At 41.1% G+C, this 26,608-nt stretch overlaps 1 protein-coding gene across 3 annotated transcripts in view; it reads left to right on the top strand.

The window, feature by feature from the left end:
• The window catches only part of LOC131467675 (low-density lipoprotein receptor-related protein 8-like), a 69,522-nt gene that overhangs the window by 30,176 nt on the left and 12,738 nt on the right, over positions 1–26,608 (top strand). For all 3 annotated transcript variants that reach the window (XM_058641724.1, XM_058641735.1, XM_058641716.1), the window contains exons 4-11: positions 4,644–4,772; positions 13,575–13,964; positions 16,617–16,739; positions 18,240–18,362; positions 21,608–21,727; positions 22,388–22,513; positions 25,030–25,201; positions 26,008–26,235. In XM_058641724.1, coding sequence (XP_058497707.1) covers positions 4,644–4,772; positions 13,575–13,964; positions 16,617–16,739; positions 18,240–18,362; positions 21,608–21,727; positions 22,388–22,513; positions 25,030–25,201; positions 26,008–26,235 — 1,411 coding nt within the window. The remainder of the gene's footprint in view (positions 1–4,643; positions 4,773–13,574; positions 13,965–16,616; positions 16,740–18,239; positions 18,363–21,607; positions 21,728–22,387; positions 22,514–25,029; positions 25,202–26,007; positions 26,236–26,608) is intronic.

Below are 26,608 nucleotides of genomic sequence, written 5' to 3'. Positions count from 1 at the left end.
CACGGTACAACGATTCTGTGATAATCAGTATATAGCAAGACAATCGGATCACGATATCTGTCTAATTTAAGAAAACAAAACATTTTTAACGGAAAAGTTAAAAGTACAGGATTTATTTATTTATTCGCAATATAGAGAACAAAGTGCATAGAGTCTACGTATTGAACGTGAATGGAGCAGCTCTTAACGTAGCTTTCTCTTCTGTTTTCTCGCTGTAAACTCCCTCTTCTACAGCCTGGTAACTTCCGCCCAAGTTTGCCTCATTCATTGACATTAAGTGAAACTGGTAGTGACTTAATTTGTTCAGTAAAATATCGATATTGGCCCTGGGTTATCGATTATCGTATTGCACGAGGAAGGACCACGATGTATCGGCAATAATATAACATGGATATCTATGGACAAGTGTTGGAAACACTCAACAGACTATAGCATTAGTTTCATTGTTTATTTAATATTTAAATGCAGGAATTTCAATATTTTTTTTAATTCAAGCTAAAGGTAAAGAGGTTACATGGTAGCAGTAATGAGATAAAAGCTGTCCCGAAGTCTTGTAGAAGCTGATGGACTCTGAACACACCACACTGGAGGTTGATGCTAATTTTTCACACTAATGGTAAACAACAGCCAGACTGTTTTTTTTCTGTAAGTAATTGGTTTTTTTTAAAGTTGCCCTCCGGGGCAAAAAACCCACATGACCCGTCTTTATAAAAGCTGAGCTTTCACTAATCAATTTGTGTGGTCAGGTTTCTTTGTGTGACTGTGGGAGGAAGAGTGCCCCTCTTCATTAATAAGCCGTCAGTCAGAAGGCGAGGACAGCTCATCCTCAGCTTTGTGGTTTCCGATTCTGTTCAAGTCTGCACTCCATCTGTCCTTTTCTCCTTCGTCCTGTTCTACTTTGCCTTAAATGGCTGTGATTTTGCTTCAAAAAATCTGAAAGGTCATGCAACAGTTTGTCTCATCATTCCTTCTCCTTTCTAGAGTTTTCTTGCTATAGATTTCTTTTGTGTCTGTTGTTGCTGCTCTGCTCTCTCCGTCTCCCTTCTTTCATTTTCTTTTTGTTGTTGTCTGTCAGGTCCTCTTTGCTTCTTCATTAGCTGGTTTTCATTCATACTGAACATTATCTCCACTCTCAAAGATTACACCCACTCGCCTCTTTCATCCCAGACGTTTGTAAGACATGTTTCTTGCGTCTCCTCTCTGACCGGCCAGTCTCGGTTTTGTTTTACAGGCGTTTACAGCTGTAATCATTCACTGCAACTCATCATTTTGTCTCCCCATTAGCTTCCTTTTAAAATGCATCAGAGGGCATGATTTTCTGTGGGGAGAATGAAGATTTTAACACGGACGCTGCCGACATCAAAGGCTGCCACACGTGTTAAGTTGATTGCTGTTTTTCTGCTCTTGTAATAAGTCTTTGAGAATCGTTCAAAGCGCTTACACTTATACAAGGCGAAATAAATCATAAAAATATATTGTGGTTTTGGGTTTTGGTGTAGTGTCTCTGCAGCAAGAAAAACCCAGGTCTCTATATGCGGCCCGACGATGGACTGGCAAACTGTCCAGGGTGTACCCTGCCTATCGCCCTATGTCAGCTGAGATTAGCACAGCACCTCCGCGACCCTCATGTGGAGGATAAAGCAGTAAAAGATGGATAATTAATGATATAAATTTACCACTTTGGAGCCCAGACACTGGTGGTTGTGATGGTGATTGATGATGCAGCAGGGATGGCTCCAAACAGAAAGGGAACAACACGTTTAAAAAGACGATGGGAAGATGAGAGGTTAACAGAGATTAAGTGTTGCTGTCCTATTGATTTGAGATGATGAAACCAGCTGATGAACAGCTGATCTCTCCGTTGACAGAAGTGACAGCAACAGTAACAGCGCACACACAGTACAGTATATGCATGAGAATGTTCCCTCCGTCTGACATCGTTCTTGCTGTGGAGGCTCTTCCAAGCACTGCTGTAGCTTTCGTTTTTTTTTTCTTTTCCTGTGGGATCAGGGCAGGGCCGCTTCAATTTCAAGATCTCAAGATCTTACTCTCCCCAAGCACCAGCTGCCTCCACAGCCACGTCTCCCTTCATCCCTTATGTCATCCCTCCACGGCACAGTCAGTAAAAACACATCTTCATCAGCAGCTTGTGACTAGTGGTTGTTACCCATGGATGGCTCCTTCACCTTGCTGCCGTGCTGATAGCGTATCACGATATCTGCCTATGTTGCATGATGGGTAACAAGAAGCTGCAACACAGAAACCAGGACTGTCACTGCGACTTTGTCCTCCTTTAGCTCTTTGTGCTGTCACTCTGATTTTGACTGAGATGATTGACAGGTCTCTTGTCTGTTTTCAACCGCACAAATGTGGGGAAAAACTCCCCAGGGAAGTTGCTGCCCATCCCATGCTGCAGCTCCTTCCTTTAACTCGGAACAGCAAAAGCGGAACAGTCCTTTCAGCTATTTATTTGGAAGCTCCAGGTTCATTGGTAATGACTTTCATTATAATTAACTTTGGACATAAACATGAGCATGAACCATTATCTGATTTCTAGCTAAGGGCAGCCCATGTCTGTGTGGAAGCGAATTGGGCTTGCAACTGGAGGGTTGCCAGTTTGAAACCCCGCCAGGTCAAGGGCAGGGATGCCCTTGAGCAAGGACACCTTAATTTGCCCCAGCCACACGGCGACACATCCGGTGCACTCCTGGTGCCGATCCAAGCCTGGATAAATAGGAGGGCATCATCCGGCACAGAAATCTTATTTTTAAGCTGACCAATAATATACTTTATTGGTATCAGCAGTGATTCAATAAAGCATACATTTACTTATATTTATAGGTTAAACCATAAACAGTCGACATAATGTGTCCGCCCGAATTTAGGCCCGTGATAAAAGCATTACAGAGGAAACCCAAATGTTCTCTGCTTGTGTACAGCAGTGTGTTTAAATAATTAAAATGCATTGCATGTCAAAAAGACAAAAGGGAACGTACAGCACTCTAAAGAATCTATTACTGTTTGAACAGATGTGTTTTGTATAGAAAATTAGATCTACTCTCCGCCTGCTCCAATTACCCACAACACAGTTTACACTTAAATTGCCTGTGACAGTATCAGATACTAAGTGGTATTCATTATAGAGGCTGTTCTCATTGTTTGTTTGCACTAACCGAGCTCCACTAGTGAGACCATGTCTGTCAGAAGCTTGTCTTATAATGAACTTTTAAAGTGTCATGATATATAAACTGTAATGTAGCATTGGTCGTTACTGTAGACTAATTCGATTTAGAAAATGTTAGTTATTTAAATTTTAATGACTTAAGTATATCCACGTAGAGTCAGATGTAATTAGAATGCTGCACGCTGCATTTACGGCGTGCACTTGGCAGAAGTAAAAATTAATGCTAAAGCAATTACCAACAGAAAATTGGGTGGTTGAAATAGACCGGATGAATGTTTGAAAAAAAGATTCAGCTAAAAGTGGAAAAAACTGCTGCTATATAACACCTGACTATTTCCTCAGCCAAGGAGGTTATGTTCATGTCTGTCTCTCTGTGAGCAGCATAATTCAAAAACTCAAACGTTTGATAACATTTTCTGTCAATGTAGGTCATGGCCCTAGAAACAAGTGATTACACTGCATTGGTACGTTTCAGTTAAAGTTTTTTCCACTGCACCTTTGTTTACTCAGTTACATCTCTCTTACTATTATGGCAGCAACTAACGATTCTTTTTCACAATTATTTTCTTGATTAATCTCATTAAGTACATGTTTGTTTCATGAAATGTCAGAAAATGTTAATCAGTATTCACCAAACCCTGGAACTGATGATGTCCTTGAATGTCTTGTTTTGTCCACAAACCAAAATGATTCAGTTTTTTTGAATGGTTTCTTAGTTGAATGGAGCAAAATAAACAGAAACTATTCACATTTGAAAGCTTGTTTAAATTATTGAAAAAAACAACCGATTATTCGATTATCAAAATAGTTCAAAAAATCAATTTAGTAATCTGTTAATAATTTAATAGTCATTGTAGCCCTAGTTACTATAAAAGCAATAAACAAATGTAAAAATAAATGTAGTTAAATTAACTGATTTCATTTAGAACATGACAGCCGGTGTCGATGAAGGAGGATGTGAGATTATTTGATAGAATTATGTGTACGGGAACCATTGCTCTTAAACACATTGTGAAAGTGAAACATTTAAAGATTTGCCGCGATGTCGGTTGACTCTGATTTCATTCTGTGAGGCTTAAGGCTGCTCTGTAAGCATAGATGTATAATTAACAGCATGCATCATATTAAACATACTGTAATCTGGATCAAACCCATCCTCTGCCAACTGGAGCAGATTGGCAGGAAAAGGAAAAGTGTGGGTGATGTTTTTTTTTCTCTGTAGCCATTTGCTGTATTTTATGATCTTTCTGCATGTCTCTGTAGATTCAGCCTAGACAGTAAAATCAATTGGCCAGACTGGTGTTATTTGCTATTTCAGTTTTAACTCCAATGTGGAGGCGTCAGAAATCAAGTCCAGCGGCGTGTTGTTGTTGTTGTCGTTGTTGTCTTTGTTGCTGCCTTTATGAGACCATAAAACCACTGCAGTAATCTCCCTATCTTCTTTATCTCTACCCTACAGGCAAACAGACGTGCCCTCCAGAGAAATTTGACTGTGGGGGTTCCACCAACAAGTGTGTCTCGTTGTCATGGAGATGTGACGGGGAGAAGGACTGCGAGAACGGGGCAGATGAGGAAGACTGTGCTTCTGGTGAGTTTGTTGTGGTGGAAAAGTGCTAGCTATACAATGACTCCGGGTTCACGCTGGATGCGTGTGTGTTGTGTGACTGCTGGAGTGCTGAGCTGCTGCGTCTCATGCATCTCTGTATTGGACACAGGACGTGTGTCTGTTGTGCACCTGCTGCTGGGCTTCTGCTACTATTGAAATTGGAGTATTCCTTTAAAATGAATAAAACATACCTTTAAATTGTCTCAATACCAGCACTCTTTAGGAAAAAAAAAACATGTCTGGAATCAGGGAATGGAAATATTTTATCCTGTGACAGGAACAGGATGTGTGTTTGACATGTGCGACAGATATAGATGTTGAAACCGTAAAGAAAGATCATTGTCACTGTATGTTTTTTGCTATAAAATGCACTCAGCTTGGGGGGGAAAAATATGCAAGACTTCTACAGTATTTCTTAAGTCACTTGCAGCATGGACACGCTCATCAGTTAGCGTGCATGCTTCAATTAAATAATTAATTAATTATTTCAAAAAGTGTAAAGTAGGGACGTCCCGATACAACTTTTTCACTTCCGATACGATACCGATATTGCAGCTTTGAGTATTGGTCGATACCGATATAGATGCAATACAAAATCAGCACAAATCATACATACTTTAATTACTTATTTTGTAGTGTGGAATGTTAGAATAGGCTTGATCAAGTACTATTAATTAAACAGAGAACAATAATCAGCAACAGTAGGTATGAGAAAAACTGACCCATTTATTATTAACCAATGGGTTACATAAATTTTAACCTTCAACATAAGAATATTTGATTTTTTGCCACGTTAATTTCATGCAGTCTATGGTTAATTTCATCAGGAGGAAAGTACCAAGTGCTATAGGGGGTGTTTTCAGAGCACCCGTGTTTCACAGGTAACAGCGTGTCTTCAGAGAACACCCCCTTTGTTTTCACTATTTTGGATTAGCCCAACCCACACAGGGTGAGTGACTCATCCTTCAGGTAAACTCGGAGCCCGGAGACCAGCACCACAGACGTACTTAGCTCCGTGTGTGGAGCTTCAGAACACATTTAAACACAGAAAGCTCTTGGCATGGCTGGTGTTTGGGGTATAATTAACAAACGGAGGCTGTTGAAAGTCGACAGGTGGCGCTGGTTTATGAAATAATGTTGTTTTAGCAGCTCGCCTCAGGATGAGCTAGCATGGTGCTAACGGCTAGCTCGTGCTCGCTGTGCGACTTCGTAGCCTCTGATTTCAGAGGCACACACACACACACACACACTGTTGTTGTGATCATGTTGGTTCTACATGCATCCAACACGCAGAGCCCACGTGATCACAACAGGCGCTGCTGGATAGAAGTGCTGAAGAGGAATGGACTGCTTGTATCGGAGCGTTTATATCGGAGATTTTAGAGGCAGTCCGATATAATCCGATACTTGTTTTTTGGCTGATATCGGACCGATATCCTATATCAATATCAGATCTGGACATCCCTAGTGTCAACGACAGATGTGAAATGACAAAATGACTTTACAAGGCTCGACGTCAGTAGAACGAAGCAGAATCTTATCCCTCCCTTTTTTGTAATTTAAAGGATTCCATCCCCTCTGAGCTCACTTACCATCCAGGGGCTTAAGACATTAAAGCACAGTGGGGGACAGACTTTATAGTTAGAGGGATTTGAAGTGAGTTGTGATTTAAGAGAGCTGCTCTCAGCACAAAGGTCCACTTGATGATCTTTGGATGGGGAACATCAGATATCTGCGACTCTGTTTAAGGTGCTCTCGTCGTCACATTTTGAACCTCGAGTCTTCAGGGCGTCTGAACCATTAGAAATGACATCATCCCCTCTGCAGCCAATCAGACAAAGCAACTGTGCAGCCGCTCCCCCCCCCCCCCCCCCACATTCTCCTGCAGGGACTATCCTTGCCCTATTTCTGAAGAGCCGCGAAGAATCGGCTCTATCTTTTCTCTCTCTCTCTCTCTCTCTCCCTTGCCTCTTCACGTCAGGAAAAATTGATTGAGGCAAAAGAGCTGTAGGGACCTTTGTGTCGTAGACTTTGAAGATTGTGTGAAGTGGCAGCAAATACACAGAGGGAGAGGGGGTTAAAAAAAAAAAGCCACCTCCTTATCATCCACAACAACATTCATTTTTCCAAGCATCTTTCAGTTTGTTTATGTGTTTGGACAGAGAGGCAATTCATATATATATTTTATTTTTTTTTAAATGACACACTAATGGGGAAACTAAATCACTTTGGCATACAGTTCCCTTGAAAGTAACATAAATGAATTCCCTTTTAATTCATTGTGCTGCAAAAAAAAAAAAAATTGTGCACCAGATCAGTCTTTAATTGACCTGTCAGTGTCTCAAAGTGGCCCCACACGCTCGCAGCCGAACAAGCGGAAGTGATTCCATCGACTTTAGATTTAATGCCTTCTTAGCTTGGATGGGGGTTTCATTGCCCTGTCCATTGAGACTCAGTCTAGCCTGTGCTAATCCTTTTTTTCATTCTAATGCCTGCATCGATGCGTTGGTCTTAAGCTACTCAGTGTTGACATGAGGACGGGCAGTAGTCCAATGCTGCTGCAGCTGCAGCTGCTGCTGCCGCTGCCCACCCAGGCAAAGCCCCAAAATCCCTGCAGAGGTAAAGGCCACTCAGTGTGACCAGCGGTGACTCTGTTGCCAGCGCACTGCTCGATTGCCAATTCAATTAAATGCTGCTCCGATCAGTTTATTATCAAGGCTGATTTGGCTCCGTGCCAGACTGGAAGACAAAATCAAGAAGCTGTTTAATGTTGCCTCGCCACAGATTAGTCTCAGGATACCAAAGCATTAATACTTAATTATGTTTGTGGTTCAGCCCCACATCACATGGAATAATCTTTGTATTGAACAACGTTATAGCAAGCATTTATATCTAAAGCTGAGGGTCACGGCAAAGCAGAAAACACTCCGATATTCATACATACTCTCATGCAATCGCAAAGATTTTACTCTTCACACTTTATACGTTTGAAGAAAATGGCTTAGTGCGTGTGATTAAAATTACAACTGTTGAGAAAGGAATTATGGTGTAAAGACCGAGAGCAGTTTCGCTTTAGGTTGTTTAGACTCGATGACACGCTGGAGCCATCGTTATCATAACTCCTACTCAAATGCCATTAAGCGGTAATATAATATGCTTTATTAGCAGTTCATCTGCCACTGGTGAGTGATTGCACCTGCTTTATACTAAAGTCTAGTGTATAAACACATGGCAACATTTTTGTCTGTCAAATTCAGCACTTTTAGTGTTTTTGTGACAGCCCTAGTTTCAAACTGCAAGGCATTAAAGTGCAAGCGATAATTTTACAATTAAAGTTTAATTAAAGCATTTTAAATGGCTTGACCTAATCAGAACATCACTATATAATTAATATCTATCATACCTAGCTATTATATATCTAAAAAAACAACAACACACACATTGAAAAACACTGAGCTTCAGTCTCACAGCCTCATAAATTATCACCTTTAAGAGTAACCTTTGTTTTGCTGACTTGCAAACATTGGAATTCTAAGTGTTGAATTTGTTGTGTTGTTTAAAGTGACACGAAACCTGTGTGAATACGAGCAGAGGAAATGTTGCAGGTCACAGATTTAGTCGTGTGCGATTGTTTTACTCCTGTAGAACTGTAGATCTTTCACATTCATGACATGTTGCCTGTTAGAGGCAAGGAGAGAACTGAAAGGAAGAATAACTATAAGTTGATGAATGAACAAATGATGCGGCAGAATGAGAATAACATGTAAACTATGAAATGTAGTTCTGTTTGGCAAAATGATATCTGAATGCCGTTGATTTAAAAATATCGAATCATAAAGAATAAACACGAGAAAGAGAAGTACTACAGCAGTTATCCATGTGTCATCTTTACTCTTTTGCCTATTATATTTATGTTTAAGATTGAGTTCATCATTTGTTTCCACACAACACACATTCATCTTATTCTGTTAAAATGTCTGTATAACCATCAATAAAGAAAGTTGTTTGAAATAAATGAAAGAATAATTTCTGGTGTTGGTAGCTGTCACAACACTGTAATAAACACTGTCAATCAAAGCGTAGCAGTCACTTACTGACCTGCCAGTCTGAGAGGCTTTATTTACTTAAGAAAATAAATATACTGTCCATTCGTATCTTTGTATAAATGTATATTCTTTCACAGTTACCCTAAAATAATCTTTTCATCCGTATTTAACCACAAGAGTGGGGGCAGAGATTCTCATGAAATTGAAGGACTACTGCCTTTTAAATAATGTCCATTTCCTCCAGTTTTGTTCAACGCAGTCTGCCTTGTGTGGTCTGTGTGTGTTTGGAGGCTGTAGATTTGAGAGGACGGAGAACGGTAGGGGCTGGAATCTATCATTTGCAAAGTGTGGCCTGCTATGGCTCACTTCTCCAGACTTTAAGACTCGAGCCCTTTGTGTGATGACTACGATGTTTGATGATCCCTAACACGCTGTGTTCAGATTCTTGAACCAGGTCTACAAACTCTACGTCTTTCATGTGCTGTATTATGGCACCTCACTGTCGCTGTGTTCACCTCCACGTTTTTGAATCAACAGTCCACAGTTGGTATTGTTGTAGAGCACACAATAGCCACATTTGACTTTAACCCTCTGATGACGCGCTGGTGAATCTTGTCTCTGATTGGGCACAATGCTCTATTTCTCTCTCACACCCTGGACAGATCGCCAGTCCATAGTTTTTGAATTTTCTAGATATCACAAGCGGTCCAGGAGTTACGGTCATGAGAAGTGTGCATGCCAAATCCTGTCGCCGCCGCCAGGATTGGTAGCAGAAGGGTTAACAAACCATGCCAACAGTTCTGCACATGAATTCACATATGCCGACTTATGAATCATTTATTGAAGCAGTTCTGGTGACGCAACATCCTGCAGTGCCGTGTGAACCCAAATCAAAACAACAACTTTATTCCAGCGACTGTCACATTAATTCAGGATTCACTTCACTGCTCCGGCGGATTTATCTGTCCTTCCGGTTGGTCAAAGATTGGTCGCCTGCAAAGATAATACTGTAACAAATATATGAACCTTTCCCAAGTCAATAGCAGAAGATTTAGTTTGAAGTAAGATGTGAAAGAATCTGGGTCAGTCGTCCTCTAGCTGTTCCCGTTCATGCTTTTGTGGGCATATTCATGCTCAGTCTGCCTCACACTGTCCCCGAAACGTTCCGACACGTATTTCACACATGTTTCATTTGTATTTCCCCACTCCCTAAACTGACGGAGCTGAAACTCTTAGTTAGCAGGAATTTACACAGCGCATAACCAGCCGCAGACTCGAGAAAGTGAATGGCGCCGAGGCGTCCCGCTTAATTGAGCACGTCACATGTTGAATTATACATGGAGTAGAATGTAAGCCCTCACCAGAGAAAGCTTTCCTCTGATCAACATTGCATTAAGCAGCAGGAAAGTTGAACTGTGTCCTCAGTCCTCAACGGTGTGGACAGAACGTGTGCACTCGCTCAGTGGGCGTCTCTCCTGAGTGCACCTGTCTGATGGGGGCTGGAAGGCATCGTGAGACCAGATTTGAGTGTGCGATGGACTGGCTTTAACCCTCGACCCTCATGTGGAGGATAAAGCCGTATGTACTATGCGGGAATGAGACAAATCATATCTTCCTGCACCCGTCACAGCCATCCTTGTCTTTGTAGTAAAACTAAACTGATAGATTTCCGCACTTCCTTCAACTGAAGTTTTCACATCGGACCATTTCACACAACTAAAGCCCTTTCACTGACATCACTTCCAGCTAATTTCACCCTGATAATAGAAATCTAGACTAGTTTTCAGTGTTTCTAAGCCGTGGGTACTTTGTCTTGTTTAAGCTTGTCGTTCTGTGTCTTTTTTTTTTTTTGCCATCGCCCTCTGGCCCTCAGTTAGCTTACAGTCTCCCACCGTAATGATACCAGAGAGAAGGATTTGTCCTCCCTGTTATCTTCTCTCGGTTGTTACTGTAGACGAGAGAGGGTTGTTTCAGCTCTGCCACAGCTGTGTTTGCTCCCTAAATGTGACCGTGTGACAGAAAAGGTCAGTGACTGAGCTCTTTCCCTAGAGAGAGACACTGTGACCCGTCTGACGTGGTCTGCAGGGCGAGTGTGTGTGTGTGTGTGTGTGTGCTCATTCACCCACACTGAGCAGAGTGGAAAGGTCTGATCTGTCCTCAGGTCTATGTGTTCCTCTGTGGAGGTTTGAGGTTTTTGTTATTGTGCAGGTAAAAAAAAAAGGAATGGCTTAGTTCTTGTCTGTTTGCAGCCTGCATGTCTTTCTTTTCATCTTGCCACACATGCACTGTATTTGAAGGACACATTATGGCTCCACATGCAGTGTATGCATACAAATATTCAGTCAAGACCACATGTACTGTTTTTACACTTCACTGTGTGTGAGATTTAATATAAAATTGATTAACAACAATCAAACCCTACAGGCAGTCTGTAAGGGTTTAGGTCTGGACTTTGGCTCGGACACTCAAGGACCTTTACAGAGTTGTATACCAGTCAAAGTCCTGGATTTGGAGTAGGATTTTCTTCACAGACCCGTCTATGTGTCTGTGTTACTCATTTCTGATCAATCTCCCTGTCCCTGCTGTGAAGACGTGCCTCACACTGCACTAACTGTGCTTAATAGTCTGCTAAGGCGCTTTAATCGCCAGGCTCTATCATCCCTGCACACCGAACAGTTTGTGTACATATTTAATATCCATTCAGTGTTAATTATATTAATCAACCATCCATCCCATAAATCTTATAAAATAATCCACTCAGGGAAATAATTTGTCTCACTGCCATTACACTTGTGGAATGAGCTGCAGTTTTTAAAAATCACTTTTAAAAACAAACTTTTTAAGACTTGTGTTTGATCAATTTTACTATTTTCTTTTTACTGATTTTTGTATTATTTCAATGTTGTTTTATCCTTTCTACTCTACATCTTTTTTGTTGTTCGAGTATTTAGTAGCATTGTTTTTTTAAAGCCCCAGCGTTATGATGATGAGGATGATTAATGATATTTATCATTTCAATTTTTACTGAAAATCAAACTTATTTGTGCAGCATCACACAAGGGGCACATGGTTGTTCAGGCGTCGTTATTTCCACACTGGCCCCTGCTGGAAGTCAGTCTCTCTCAAGTGTAACGAAGTCACTCACGTGCAGAACTGATGCTCTTACCCTCATGTGATGTTGTACATGTCTCTTGAAACATGTTAATTATTTAGTGCCAAATTAGTATGAAGTCAGGGTTTTGGTATAAGTGGGGACATGATGCTTGAATTACATCAGAATCACATGGAGCACATTTAATATGAATGAACATTAAAAAAAACAACCTTTCTCTGAACTGAATCCACAACATTTGTTTCCTGTCTCAGCTGCTTTCCTTCTGCTCCGGCGGCAAATCATGTCTGTAGCAGTGAATTCAGTTAAAAAAAAAGATGTAGTGACTTTGACATATGGTGTAATTACATATATGCATACGTCCCATATACAAACACAAGATGGCAATAAGTCATGCTTCCATTCCCCCACTGAGGATACGTCCGCCCGGGAAATATAAAATCAGAATGGAGAATCTATAGATGTTGTTGTATTTGCATTTACCTGGTGTTTTTACTATTCATCCCTACATTTTCCACTGTCTGTAATATTTGTGTGCGCAAACAAATCTTAACTCTGCGACCTATATGATGACAAAAGGGCGTACAAGATGGCACAATATGTTTTGTGTAAACAGTCTTTAAACCTGCTGTGTCTTCCTAAAGTGTAGTCCCTACAGCCAAAGGGTTAGGGCACAGCTGAACCTGAACTCCCTGTGGTTGAAGTGTGCCTCTCACTGTGGTGGCCTCTCTGCTGCGACGGGCTCACTGTGGGAACACTGACTCTCTTCTCAAACCAGAGTGCTTTTGGCCCAAAATGACTGGAGCCAGATAAAGCTGTGACAGGTGGGAAGAGAGAGAGGGAGAGAAGAGGATTTACAGAGGCCCTGAGGTGGGCTTTGCTTTGGAAAGAGGCGATACACAGAATAATCGTCTGTTTGCCGCTTAGAAAACATTTTCATTTCTTACTACTCGTATATACTGCCAATTGTGACTTGCAAACCATAGACCATGAAGATGGACAAAGTCTTGTGGTTTTTTGGGGTGGAAATCGATCGCTGAAGTCGATCAGGAAGTAAGAATATATTGAATAGCCACAAGGGGGCAACTCCTCTGGTTGTTAAGAGAACAGTTTAAAACGGAAGTCTATCGGAGAATTGAACATACTTCTTACTTCCTGAGGAGTTAGTGGTCTCAATCGCTACATTCAGGTCTTAAAATTATGTTCACATTTAGAGGAAAATATATGATATTGAAGTACAACACGTATGATTGGACACCATTGTGATTGACAGCTGGTAGGAGCCAGTAGGAGCCTTGTCGCCAATAACACCTCTAAATTTTTGTTTGCGTCAACATGGTTTTGGCGATTCTAGAGGCTTCACAATGGGAAACGGGTCATTTCACCATACATGTCACATGTCACACTTGGGTATGACACCGCTGTTGACTTTCACCTACAGAAACGACTTCTGTCCCTTTGTCTCTCTTTTCAGAAGATTTTCTCGAAACGATGACGTGTTCACGGAAAACCTTTTAAAAAGTTCCCATCGTGTAAATTCTGTTTCTGTGTGGATAAGGTCTAAATGCCTGCATCAGTATTCACCCTTCGAACATCCCTTTTCTCTTCTTTCTGTTCATGTCATAGATGCCAAAGCCTGTCCCAGTGGTGAGTTCATGTGCGCCAACCGCAAGTGCGTGGCCACTGGCTTGGTGTGCGACGGCGACAACGACTGCGGTGACGGCAGCGACGAGCTCAAGTGCAGCTCTCCTCTCACGTGCGGGCCCAACCACCTGCGCTGCAACACCTCGGAGTGTGTGCCGCTCATGTGGAGCTGCGACGGAGACCCCGACTGCTCCGACAGCTCGGACGAGGGGCCCGAGCGCTGCGGAGGGGACGAGCTCCCGTACCTGCTTAACCGCAGGACAAACTGCACCGATGGAGAGTTCCGCTGTGCCAACGGCGAGTGTATAAGACTGACCTGGAAGTGCGATGGAGATCCGGACTGCAAGGACAAATCTGATGAAGCTGATTGCCGTAAGTTTCTCTCTCTTTTTTCCTCACATATCTTTCCAAGTGCTGCACTTTTCTTTTTATCTTGCTCTACATTTATATGTTGAATAGTCACAATTTCTGTCCAGATTGCTGTTCTTTTACATTGATGCAGAAAAATGCTGTACTTCATGAAGGGTTTTTGTTCACAGGGGATATTGAATTATTTGGTACCATAGAAAAATGTACCATGCTTATATCCTGAGGTTATAGCTGTCAGCCATAGCAAATTTTATCCTACATATTCATTGAGAAAGCTTCATGAAAGCAGTCGATAAATAAATTGTTGGTAATTGTCTGATTGATTTCTGTTGATACACGCATTAACAGTGTTTCCTGTTTGTATACAAAGTACATATACATTAGGGCTGAAACATTGTGAAACAAAGATGTTCTCTCCAGTCTATAGAACAAGACGTGTATAGACGTGTATATTTTGACTTTAACAGAAAATTACAGTACGCTGTATTGCAATTTTGATTACATTTCGATTCATTGTTCAGCCTTAATATAGATATACATTACATTAAAATATTGTGCACTATCAAAAAAGAGAAACCCGAGTGGTTTAGTCATAGCTCTGTTTACGACCTTTTGTTTTCCATTTACTGTAAATCTTTCAAGTTGTGTTGATTGTGTATTTTATTACCACAACAAATATTTGAACCAGTAGCATCATGTTTTTGTGGACTTTCCACACGCATGTCTTTCAACATCACAGATTTGCTCTAGTTTCCACACATTCACTCCACTGGAGGTCAGTTTCATGTTTACGTTATCTTCTGCGTGGACAGTATGTTGAGATAAGCTGCTCCGTTCGCTTTGTGACTCGAGTGTGGAAAACAATCTCAACGCGCAATATTTCATCCGTCTTCTTTGTCATTTAACACATCTCCACTCTCCTGAGAGATGGGGAAACTTGTTTTTTTCCCCCCCTTCTCTACTAAATGTGTTTGTTGATAAACACTGTTTGAAGATGGGGCTTTTTGATATAACACGTTTCACTATTAGCTGGTCATGGACGGAGGAGCCCTGAAGCTCATGTCTCACTAAGCCTGAGTGTGAAACCCAGATAGTCTCACTATTCATTATCGAGATGTGTGGCGCACGCATCAAACCCACGGCTCAGTCTGTGCTGTCACGTAAGCAGCCCCTACAAGAGATTGATGGTTTCTTAGGCAAGTGGATCCCTGGACAGTCATGGAGATGCTTGAAGACACATCCCTGTATTTGTCTGGAGGTTATTGAGCCATTTATTCTCTGCCTACCTACCCCTTTCTATATACACGCATGTTTTATGTCAATGTTAGGATTGCCTTCCCACAACAAAGCCATTCTCTGCCAGCTATTCACCTAAAGACAAACACTTTTGCGGCCATTCATTTACCCTAGGAAACCTAGAAAATGGCACTTACTTACATAAAGTGTTGCTAACTGTCACGATACGACCAAGCATTTGTCGCATTATCCACATATAATAGAAGCACTTTACCATTTCAGTTCCCTGAATCTCTTTATCTTTATTGTGAAATACTTGCATGATCCACAGATGCACAGCTTCACTCACACCGAAGAGTCCGGGTACTTTTTGGATGATAAATGTATATTACGGCATCAGAGAAATATAGTTATTGTCAACAAAAGCACAACAGATGATCTTAATTCAGTGAAATGAGTCTGCAGTAGTATGTAATAGTAAGTTAACATAACTCAAGCAAGTACAGTCATCCAGTTGATGTTTTGATATGTGCAACTTAAGTCTTTCATTTATCTTTTTCTTTTTTTTATCCCTGTTTTATTTTTTTATTTTCATTTTAATAACACATACACTTCAAATTGACAAATATGTTAATTTGATCTGACTTTCTTGTTTACTACACACAGATGCTGGTGCACATGGACCTAACCAACTATACTGATTAGACATTATAAAGTTCCGGACCTCAGCTTGAGGAAACCTTCTCTATCTAGACCTCTCAGTAATGCAATTGACTTCTCCTGGCCTATATGTTTGGAAGATTGACTCTGTCTAATCTACACGTATACTGTGTGTTTTTGAAATACAATGTTTAAACAATATTAGTGAATACAAAAAGTTTGTCAGTCGCCCTGTGCCAGCTGAGATTGGCACAGCACCCTCCGTGATCCTCATGTGGAGGATAAAGCGGTAGAAGATGGATGGATGGATGGATTTTACTGTAATAAAAGCAGTAAAAACATACCACACATACCAATAGTATGTTGGTATGTGTTTATGTGGATGAATGTGTGCATGTGTGTGTCCAGACGACAACCTCCCTGTCTCCATTACATTCCACCGTGTCCTGTGCATCTTGTGATCACACTAAATCACTCCCACTCAGTCGCATATACAGTAGACTATATTGCGTTTTATTGTGGTTTAGAGAGGAGTTATATGAGCCCACTGTGCCCTGTTGATGAAAAGCTTGTTTGTGCTTCAGATATTTAATGATTTTTTTTTTTACCACATATATTGAAACTCATACATCTTACACTCCCAGGCTCTGTCTGAGGCGGCTCCGGGCACAGGAGTTCACATTGACACAGGCTGTTGAATTCTTCTTGCAGGGATTAACGGGGATTTAAATGTCCTGTTTTTGTGTGTGCCTCTTGCAGCCCTGTTGACATGTCGTCCCGATGAGTTCCAGTGTGGGGACGGTTCCTGTATCCATGGCACCAAGCAGTGTAACAAAGTGCACGACTGTCCTGACCACAGTGATGAATCCGGCTGCGTGAACGGTGGGTGTGCGACTGTCGTCACTTTCTGCATGTCTGAATGCCACAATCTGTCTGTCTCTCTGCCTGTTCTCTCAATCCTCCTCTTCAGTGGATACATCTGTTGTCTGCTGCAGTTCGCGTTCGGTCCAGTGTGTTTCTGGGTTTTTACGAATGTCGCCCTGCACATTTTCTCCTCGCACTCCCACAGTCACTATGACATGCAGATTGGATTTATTTATTTAAGTAGCTAAGGTCATTTATGGAATTAGATTTGTGTCACTATTTACAAACAACACGTTTCACGAAGCAAACAACACTTTATGAATTGAGCAAGCAAAATGAACCACAAAATCAAAATATACAAATTCCAATAACGGCATAGGCGGTGTGAAAAATTGGTGAGGAACAAATAAAAAGTATTTCAGTTCTTTTCTTTTAATATGCACACAAGATTGTCTATAAATAATGTCTCTGGAGGAGGAACATAAGCTTTAATGCAATGATTTGATGTTCCCGTTTACAAATATACAGTCACTTAAATACATAAACATGGTTGTTAATGTATTTGCACACAAAGTAAGTATAACTGTGGGTTTATCATTCCCATCAACAACTCGGGCGGCTGGGTAGGCAAATGGAACGCACCCTCGCTTGAAACTGCGCCACTAAAGTAAAGTTAGAAAGATATCCCCTGATTCAAACTTCTGCAATCAATAACATTTGTTAAATGTCATTGATCGCGGAAGTTCGAACTTTTCTAAACCTCGGTCATTAATAATGATTCCTTGCAATGCCAGGCTTTTGAGAATATCTTTGTAACTCATTCCCAACCTAAAATAAAAGTCAATCACACTATCTCTGTCCATTGTGTAGCTTCAGCCCTCTTGCACCACCTTTTTGCTTACGCAGCTCTCACTGATATTGAATTAGTGTTTTGTGCCACGAAATAGAGTCGTCGTCGTCCATGTCATGTCTGGAGCTCCGTGCATGGAGCATGAGCCAGTGTTTGTCTGATCTGTATGAATGCGTATCTGAAGCTCGGTATTACGTTTATTCGATGTTTATTATTAAATGACATGACATACAGTACAACACCCGCTGAGATCGTTGGTCTGCTGCTTTTTCCTCAGCCTCTGGTTTTGAATCTAATTTCACACATTCTTAAATAAGGAGGAAAAATAATGAACTTCATATGTAGGATGTTCTGGAAATACATTTTTCTTTACTTAATTTGTGATAATGAGCCAATTTTAATTTCCCCTCTTGTTCGTCTGACTGATGCTTCATTTATCGGCATATTACAAAGTCATTTTGCTGCAAATGGAGCTGTGTCACTATGAACCCGGGCTAAATTAAAGTTCCTTTTTATTACGCTAAGCTTTTTACATGCATATTTCTACATACTCTGTGTGACTCCACGCGTTTTGAATCAGTTTCTTGTAGCTGATGTAAATAAATGCTTGTGAAGTCTGTGAGGTTGACGCTGATCTATCTTCTGCTTCTTTTTTTTTTTTGAGACAGCCACAAAGTGTGAGGGACCTTTGAAGTTTCTGTGTAAGAACGGAGAGTGCATCGACAGCTCCAAGGTGTGCGATTCTGTCAAGGACTGCAAGGACCGATCAGATGAGCCCAAGAAGGAGTGTGGTAAGAGACTTTTACTTCAGTCAACACTCACTTAAAGCTCTTTTACCCTCAACGTAAATACGTAAATACTCTATTCTGCTCATAGGAAAGAGCCTTTTTCCTCATTTCCCAGTTGCACAGTATGAAATGTTTAGAGTGCTGGGAAAATGACAGGATCATTTGTGTGTCAGTGGAGCTTTTGTTTCAGGTGCACATACACAAGACGTACAGTGCATATTCTGTAAATGGATTCAAGCAGCTGTTGTCGCAGCATGATCGTATTTGCCCCAACAAAATGCCAGTTCCTCCCTCCTGTGACCTTGCACTTCAAATACTTCAGAGGTGCATTCAAATTAGCAGCAGCCTCTAATTAAGAGTAGAAAACGGCTGTTTCTGCTCTGCAATAACCCCTCTCTTCTACATATGTCATCCTATTGTCATACACCTTGTGAAACTGTAAACACAGTAAAACGAAATATCAGTATTAAAGATGGACGACACAGGTTTTGAAGAAGACTCAGACCACTTTGCAAAAGTGAATAATCGCCTGCTGATCGGTCCGGCTCCGGCAGAGGAGAATGACCTCTGTCAGGGCCTAAAATGACACGAGTGAGACAGGTTTTTTTGTTCCCCCCTCGCTCACCCTTCTCCCTCCCTCTCTCCTTCAGCTCAGGTCTTGTTCTCAGCTCATTAAAAGCGTGTCCACACACACACCTTCATCGATCACTCTGCTCGCTCAACCGTTCACTCACAAGATGTTCCCCAACCGCAACACACACGCACAACTCACACTGCGCCGAAAACACACTTAAACACTTAGATGTTCCGCGTGATTGCGTTCGCCTGTATCAGAGCACCGTCACAGAAAATAAAGACAAACTCTGCGTTCCAGCTATTTTTCCCTCTTTCCTCTCTCATTAGCTATAATAGCATATTACCACAGTACTGACTCACTCTTTGCTGCACTAATCATTTCACCATCAATTTCTGCTTTCAGAGAAACGCCTTAAAATAGACACATAATTGGTTATTATGGTGTGTGTGTGTGAGAGAGAGAGAGGTGGAGGTGGAGTAGAGAAGGAGTGATATGTTTGTTTGCCCATGGCGAATCAGAAGTGACCTCCAAATCATGGCTGTCCTTGAAAGGAGCCTGGAAAAGCAGTTCATGTGTTCACACGTGGTTTCCCCTGAGACATTTCAGTTCTTCTCACATAAAACACAGATCGATGAGTCCTCAAATACAGTTATGTCTTGGACTTTCTTCTGTTTTTCTCCAGCTACTGAGAGTGGCAGCTGAAGTAGAGATGTTCAGAGGCACCTAAATAAAGCAAAGATAAGAAATCTTACACAAAACTAACCTACATATACCTTTATTAGTTACACAGTATGTCTAATACATGTGCTTTGATTATTGTGCATTTGAAGATGATCTTCTGCAAACCTTGAATGTAACGACTGATTATTGGAGTTACTGTTGCCCTGAAAATCATCTGAAAATCAAGCATCTGTGTCCAGAGAACTGATGTAAACACTAGGTAGTGTAGGCCTAAATCGTATATTTTGGAAAATACTCAAAGTAAAGATGAAGACAACCTAAAGCCAGCAGAACTGCACACAGACTGTAAAAATAAATAGCATTTCAGCTTAATGAATATACACAAATATAGATTTACTTCATTACTCTACTAGTGACAGCCATAATAACTTTAATGTGTGCCCTTTCACAATAAATGTGACAAATCCAGATTAGATTAGATTATTGTTCTGTTTGGTATTCAATACAAACACACACCAAATATTAAGTTAACTCAGACAACTGTCCACATAAGGCAGCATTATTACAGATGTGTTAGATGTGAAAAATGAAATGTGACATGAAAGCTGTGATAGCTGCAGGGAAAATCTGCAACGGTTTGTGTGTGTTTTTCTTTCTGATTTGCCGTGTAAACACAATTAAACCAAAGATGTTTCCATCCAGTTTGCGCCTCGTATACAGAAACGCTGCGTTTTGCTTCAGGCTGACCTTTCTCTCCGTCACTTACCCATGATGCAGTAGCTTTGCTTTCAGTGACGGATGATCTAAGGCTCATTGGTTATTGCCTGATGTGTTGCAGTTGACAGAAATAACCACTTTGTTGCGTTGAGGAGTTTGGTTTCTCTTGCAGTTTAATCCATTTTTCTCTGTATCGCCCCTTGCCAGTTGTCACTCCTTCATTGTGCAGCTTAATTGTTTGTGTAAAAAAACCCATAATGCCTGCAGCTGTTGAATGATATGTTGGATAATTCTTTTTCTGGTCTTCATAGATTTCATCCGTTACACTCGCCCTCCGTAAATCATTTTTACAATAGGCTTTTTTTATCCAAACATTCATAAATAATTCATACGCACAGATTAACTGAATTAAGTCATTGCAACAGTCAATTGATACAACAGATAATGTACATTATTTCTCAGGCTCTGATGATATGATATCCTCGGTTTAACGGCATCATTTTGTGGATGAGGTTGAAATACTGGCCGTAAAGTTTCAGCCAATAACCTGAGCCCACAATCAAATCTAACGGCCGCTCCTTTCTCCATCATGTGCCAGCCTGGCTTTGCCTGACTTGACCTACTTTTAAATGAGTGTGTTTATGTGTTTTATGTTGTGTTTTTAATTTTTGTAGCTGTCATTTTCATTATGTGTCCACATCACTCATGCCGCTTGTTAAGTATAGATATCCTCAATCACTGCTGTCAGAGATCGTTGTGGGACGTTTCCCAGTTCATGTCATTAATCCTCTTTGCACACAGATTTCTAACCCAGCCGATGGACCCGATTGTCACGTTGAGAGTGTGTCTGTGCTGTTGTGTCTCTTTGATTCTGTCTGCACCTCTAGAAAACCGTACGATAAGGATTCACAAAGGATGGAGTGGGGACCGCAGAGATATGAGAGCGGAGATAAAATGATGGCTGTGGCGATGATTCATTCAAACACACACCTTTATCAGAGACCCCCCCCGACACACAAACACACACACTCACTCAGAAATACTGTTCATTCATTCACTGTCATGAGGGACACAAAGGTGGCTGGTGCCCAGAAATACTGTATGTTATTATTATTATAATAATAATAATAATAATAATAATGATAATAATAAAAGCTCTTCGCTTTTCTAAATCAGATATTGACCGTATAAACAGCCCATCTGGACGACTGTTACATCCCCACCTCGTCTGTGATTGGCTGCATTTGACCACCGGCTCCTTCTCTTTGTCCAGGTCTGAACGAGTGTATGATCAACAATGGGGGCTGCTCTCATGTCTGCATGGACCGACCTATCGGCTTCGAGTGCCAGTGCCCCACAGGTTACCAGCTGCTGGACAAAAAGACTTGTGGAGGTAAATGAAAAGACAGACAGACAGACAGATAGATAGATTAATATGTATATATATATATATACATATATATGTATGTGTGTGTGTGTGTTATGGCTGCAGGTTTCTATTTTGGTTTATTTAGTAAGTAAGACTTGGGCTCTGTTTTTCTCTTGTTTCTGATTATTTTATGTTTTTAAATAACACCCATGCACCCCGTCCCTCACTTTGAGTTAATTGCCTTTGTGAATTCACTGCCTTCCTTTTAAAATAAACAGTTATTTACCACTTAACGTTTGACTTTATGTCGCTTCCATTCACCCTCTCGAGCTGGGTCGTAACAGCGCGTGTTTTGCTTTTGGCAGCTCTCAGCTCTCTCGCTGTCTGTCTTTGTTTAGAGTGCCCAGCCTGTCACTCCCACAGGGAACCGAGCATGTGTGTGCACGACTCTCCTTCGCACACACTCGCATACACTTCAGTATATCCTTCACACCTTTGCACATCCTTTTAACACAACCACTTCCTCATCGCAGTCCAGGAAAAAGCCTGGGATCTGCTGGAATGAAGCAGATCAGAGACTAAACTAAAGATGATTCATTTATTTATATTCTACTTAATGATTTGCTTCTGTGTGTGTGTGCATTAGCCTGATGGTCTAACTTCTTATCCTTCTTCTTTGTACAGACATTGATGAATGTCAGTCCCCAGATGCTTGTAGCCAGATCTGCATCAACTACAAGGGAGATTTTAAGTGTGAATGCTATGAAGGCTATGAGATGGACCCCGTCACTAAGACCTGCAAAGCAGAAGGTGAGTTACTCTCGAAGCTTAAAACGAAAACACTGCAAGAAAATAGGTCTACATTAAGTCAAACCCTGATTTTCAGTTTCTTTTATACAAAATAACATTTATTTCAGTTTCATAAAGTCCATAAATTAACAAATGAGCTAGATATTCCCTCGGATGCCTCATTAGTGCAACACATTCTCTCACAGCTTTTGTTCCTCTGTGTCAAACCCTCCTCATCTCATAATCACTAACATCTTGGTGATGTCACACACTGGTGCATTTATCAATGCTAAACACCTATAATTAGGTAAAACTATTCTTAATATTCTTAACAGATACGTGACACTCTCACAGTAATTACATCAGCGTAATATGGTCTCCTGTTAGTTCGAGCTGACACTGGACTAATGTCAGACTAGTGAACCGAGTGAACTGCCAAGAGGCCAATTAATTTTCCTTGAGCTCTGACAATGGTTAAAAGCTGTTCGCTAAAGGACTTTAGAGAGAAGGGAGTTCATATCTTAACACTTCATTTAACTTAAATGGTTAATTATTTAAATAGCGGCCAATAAACGTGGTCGTTTGGTAACCAGTGATGTCAAATGCCGTGATTGTATTTTCCTCAATTAAACTAAGCTGATTGGAAAGCTCAGTGTTGGTGTATTTGTGTACATTTGTACACACTCTTTGAGTGGATGCTCCCCCGCCTCTGTCTGCGTGTGTGTGTGTGTGTGTTTGGCTGAGCATGGCCGCCCAGTGTGTTTATCATGGCCAAGAGAGTGCTGTGTGTCAAAAGCAAGCAAAAGCAGTTCCGCCACTTGGTTTTAGGCAATGAAAAATACTGCTGTGATGGCAGCAGATAAAAAAGCACACTGGGACTATTTTCAGCTTTAGAAGTGTTGGAAAAGTTGTCATTATAACGGTTAGTTTTGGAGAACATTTAGTCCACTGTCATTATTTAGACTGTGGGTTAGGAGGGGAAGGAAATGGCAGAAAGAGGCAGGAGCTCGATATGAGGCTACAACACTGGAAAACTGTGGCAAGTGAGGCCTTAATGAGAGGTTTTTATATCTGTCTCCAGAGAATACTCGCTGCATCTGCCATCCTATTACCATACAGTGTCACAAAGATATGGTCTCAGTATAGATGTAACGCAACTAAGGCTGTAGTATATAGCGAGTTTGTTTAAACTTTCCCCCCCAGACTCTCACAGCATATGTTTCCTTATTGCCGTTTTCCTGCCAATGTTTTCCTGATTATTCCGTAGCCAACAGATCATATCTGATTCTATTTAAAATGTGTCCTGGATGACCTCGTCACTTGCGGACAGGTCTGAAATTACTGTAATTTATTAAGCGCATACTGTATGTACCAACCAAAATGACACAAGGACATGTTGGGATGTGGATGCTGAGGTGCAGGGACCTCTGTCCAGCATCACACAGCTAATAAAAAAATTATCCTTGAACTGTCATGTCACAATGTAATCAACAGACAGGTTTCTCCTAGAGCTCTGTGTAAATGCATGTTTTTTTTTTACATTGTAATGGCTGTACTAAAATCAAATAGAAGAACGGCGTAAAAGCATCCAATCATAAGAGAGGTGGACTAATCTGTAGCTCCCCCGGTTAATAGAAACACTGCAGGACTTGTGTGAAAGCTGCAAATGCAATGTTTAAAGAGATGCAGTTGAATGCTGCTCTTGTATTTACAAGGGAAATTATAAAGATTGCACAACTTAATGGTGCATGTGGACTCCGTGATCAATACTCCACATATTAAGCAGCTTTTAATGAAAGATTATTGCCCTGACACTCTGCTTAGAGGGGGATATTGAGCTGTATCACACTCACTTTGTTGTGTTATGTATCTGTGTTAAAAGATGACATCCAGGCAGTGTATTGACTCTGGGTTCACAAATGGGCACGGAGCACATTAAGCCGTGATGCTCTTTGACAGTGGTGAAGCCTCTGTGTTATTACTGAAGAGGAATGTCTACATCATTCCCCGACACGCAGCGTTTCCCATCTGGGTTAACAGTCGTGAGTTCAGCGACAAAATGTATTGTTGCTGCAATGAAAAACCAATCTCGCAGACTCAGTGGCATTTTATTTTTCATGTTTTACCTTCAAGCCAGAATAGGGTTTATTGTTCATTACTGACACAAGCGCAGCCATTATTTCTTACCAAGTCGAGACAGTGTGTGTTTTTAATTTAAATTCACTGAATGATAGGTGAGACTTATTTTAATACAATGTACTGTGATTTGTTGCTAAATTTAAATGATATAAGCGGTGCTCTGCAGAGATGATCAGTGGAGCTCCTGGACAAGAGCAATTTTCTAATGGAGGTACCAGCTGACTAACCCTGCTTTTGGCCTATTATAAAACTGTCAGGGCTTATTTGACTGGTCATTACCAAAGCACACCCCACCACTAATGTATCCATCTCACTAACTAAAGTGTTCATCCTGCCGCTTTGACCTTGACTTGTTTAGTTTAAGTGCCAACAATGAACATTCTCTGGTTTGTGTGCAGGGAAAAGTCCTTACCTTCTGCTCACCAACCGGCACGAGATCCGACGCATAGACCTAGTGAAGAGGGAATACAGCCAGGTGGTTTCTACCCAGAAGAACGCAGTGGCTCTGGACCTGGACGTGGCCAATAATCGTGTTTTCTGGTGTGATCGCTTTCACCGAAAAATATACAGGTAAAAGAACGATCGCAGTCACTTTTATTTCAGACATGTGTTGTTTAATGGGAGACAGTTATGCACGGGAATCTGTGTCTGTCCACAAGACAAACATTGATCTATAGAACCAGTTCTCACAGTTCCTTTTAGACACGAATCTCCTTCTTGACACGACTAATGGACCATGACGGTAGCATTATGTCTATATATGTGTTTATATTTTTCATATACAAAAATAAAGCTTAATTATGTCAAATTGTTTGCATAAATGGCAAAAACAAACATGTTTCTGTATAAAAACACATCCCTGTTAGTGTCTTTAGAGTATATTGTAATTGGATCGGTTTGTTCTCTTCACAAAATGGATGTCAAGCGAAAAAGGAAAAAAACGAATTGAAATCCCTGCTTGGGAGCACAGTTGCATGACCGTCCTCTCACAACTCCACTGGGGCCAAATCATTCACATGCCAGGCAAAACCTGAGTGTGGCCTTGTCTAGTCTGGTAAAGGTTCCACCTAAGAAGGATGCTAACCCCAACATGAACCCACTCAGTACATTTGGCTCAAGGCTGCATGTCTCTCTCTCTCTCACACACACACACACACACACACACAAACATGTCTTTATATCTTAGTGAACACACATCATTGACATATTGCATTACCCTAACTTTAACCAGCACAACCAGGTCTTAACCCTGAAAAAGCCTTATAAATAAGATAGATACGATACAAATACACGTTTGTTGTTTGTGTTGCCATGTTGCCTCATTTTTTTTCTTCCACACAAACACACACTTCCACTGCCTTCTTCCTTCCCTGCAGTGCCTTCATCCACGAGGCCAGCGACCCCTCCCAGCAGGTGCCGCTCGTGGATTCATCTCTGCAGACACCTGCAGGCCTGGCTCTGGACTGGCTCCAACACAACCTGTACTGGACTGACTCTGGAGACAAGACCATCTCTGTGGCTTCAGTGGACGGCACCAAGAGACGTGTCCTCATCAACACGGACCTCAGTGAACCCCGAGCCATAGTGCTGGATCCTCACCATGGGTGTGTAGTGTGTGTGGGTTGTGTAACACTCAATATTTAGAAGCTAAATTAAAGGATCGATAGTATCGTAACACAGGAAACGGCTGACATCATTTAGTTCTAAGGTCAAAATAGTTTGTTAATTACTACACTTTGTGCTATAAATTAAGGCGATCAAATGAATGTTAAAAAAGAGATTAATTGCATGATTTACTGTGATTAATTGAATGTTTTCATTTGAATAATGATGCTTGTAGTAATTGATGTTTAAATGCAAAACAGCTGTTAAATAGCATATTTGATGCAAAGCAAAACAAAATAATACAAGTGGCATTTGTGGATATTAATATCCACAAATAAGACAGTGATGTCTCTGCATCAGTGTACAGTCTTT

The sequence above is a fragment of the Solea solea genome, chromosome 1 (assembly GCF_958295425.1).
Source record: "Solea solea chromosome 1, fSolSol10.1, whole genome shotgun sequence".
NCBI lineage: Eukaryota > Metazoa > Chordata > Actinopteri > Pleuronectiformes > Soleidae > Solea > Solea solea.
Note: the sequence above shows the minus strand (reverse complement) of the source record. Positions and strands in the feature narration are given on the sequence as shown.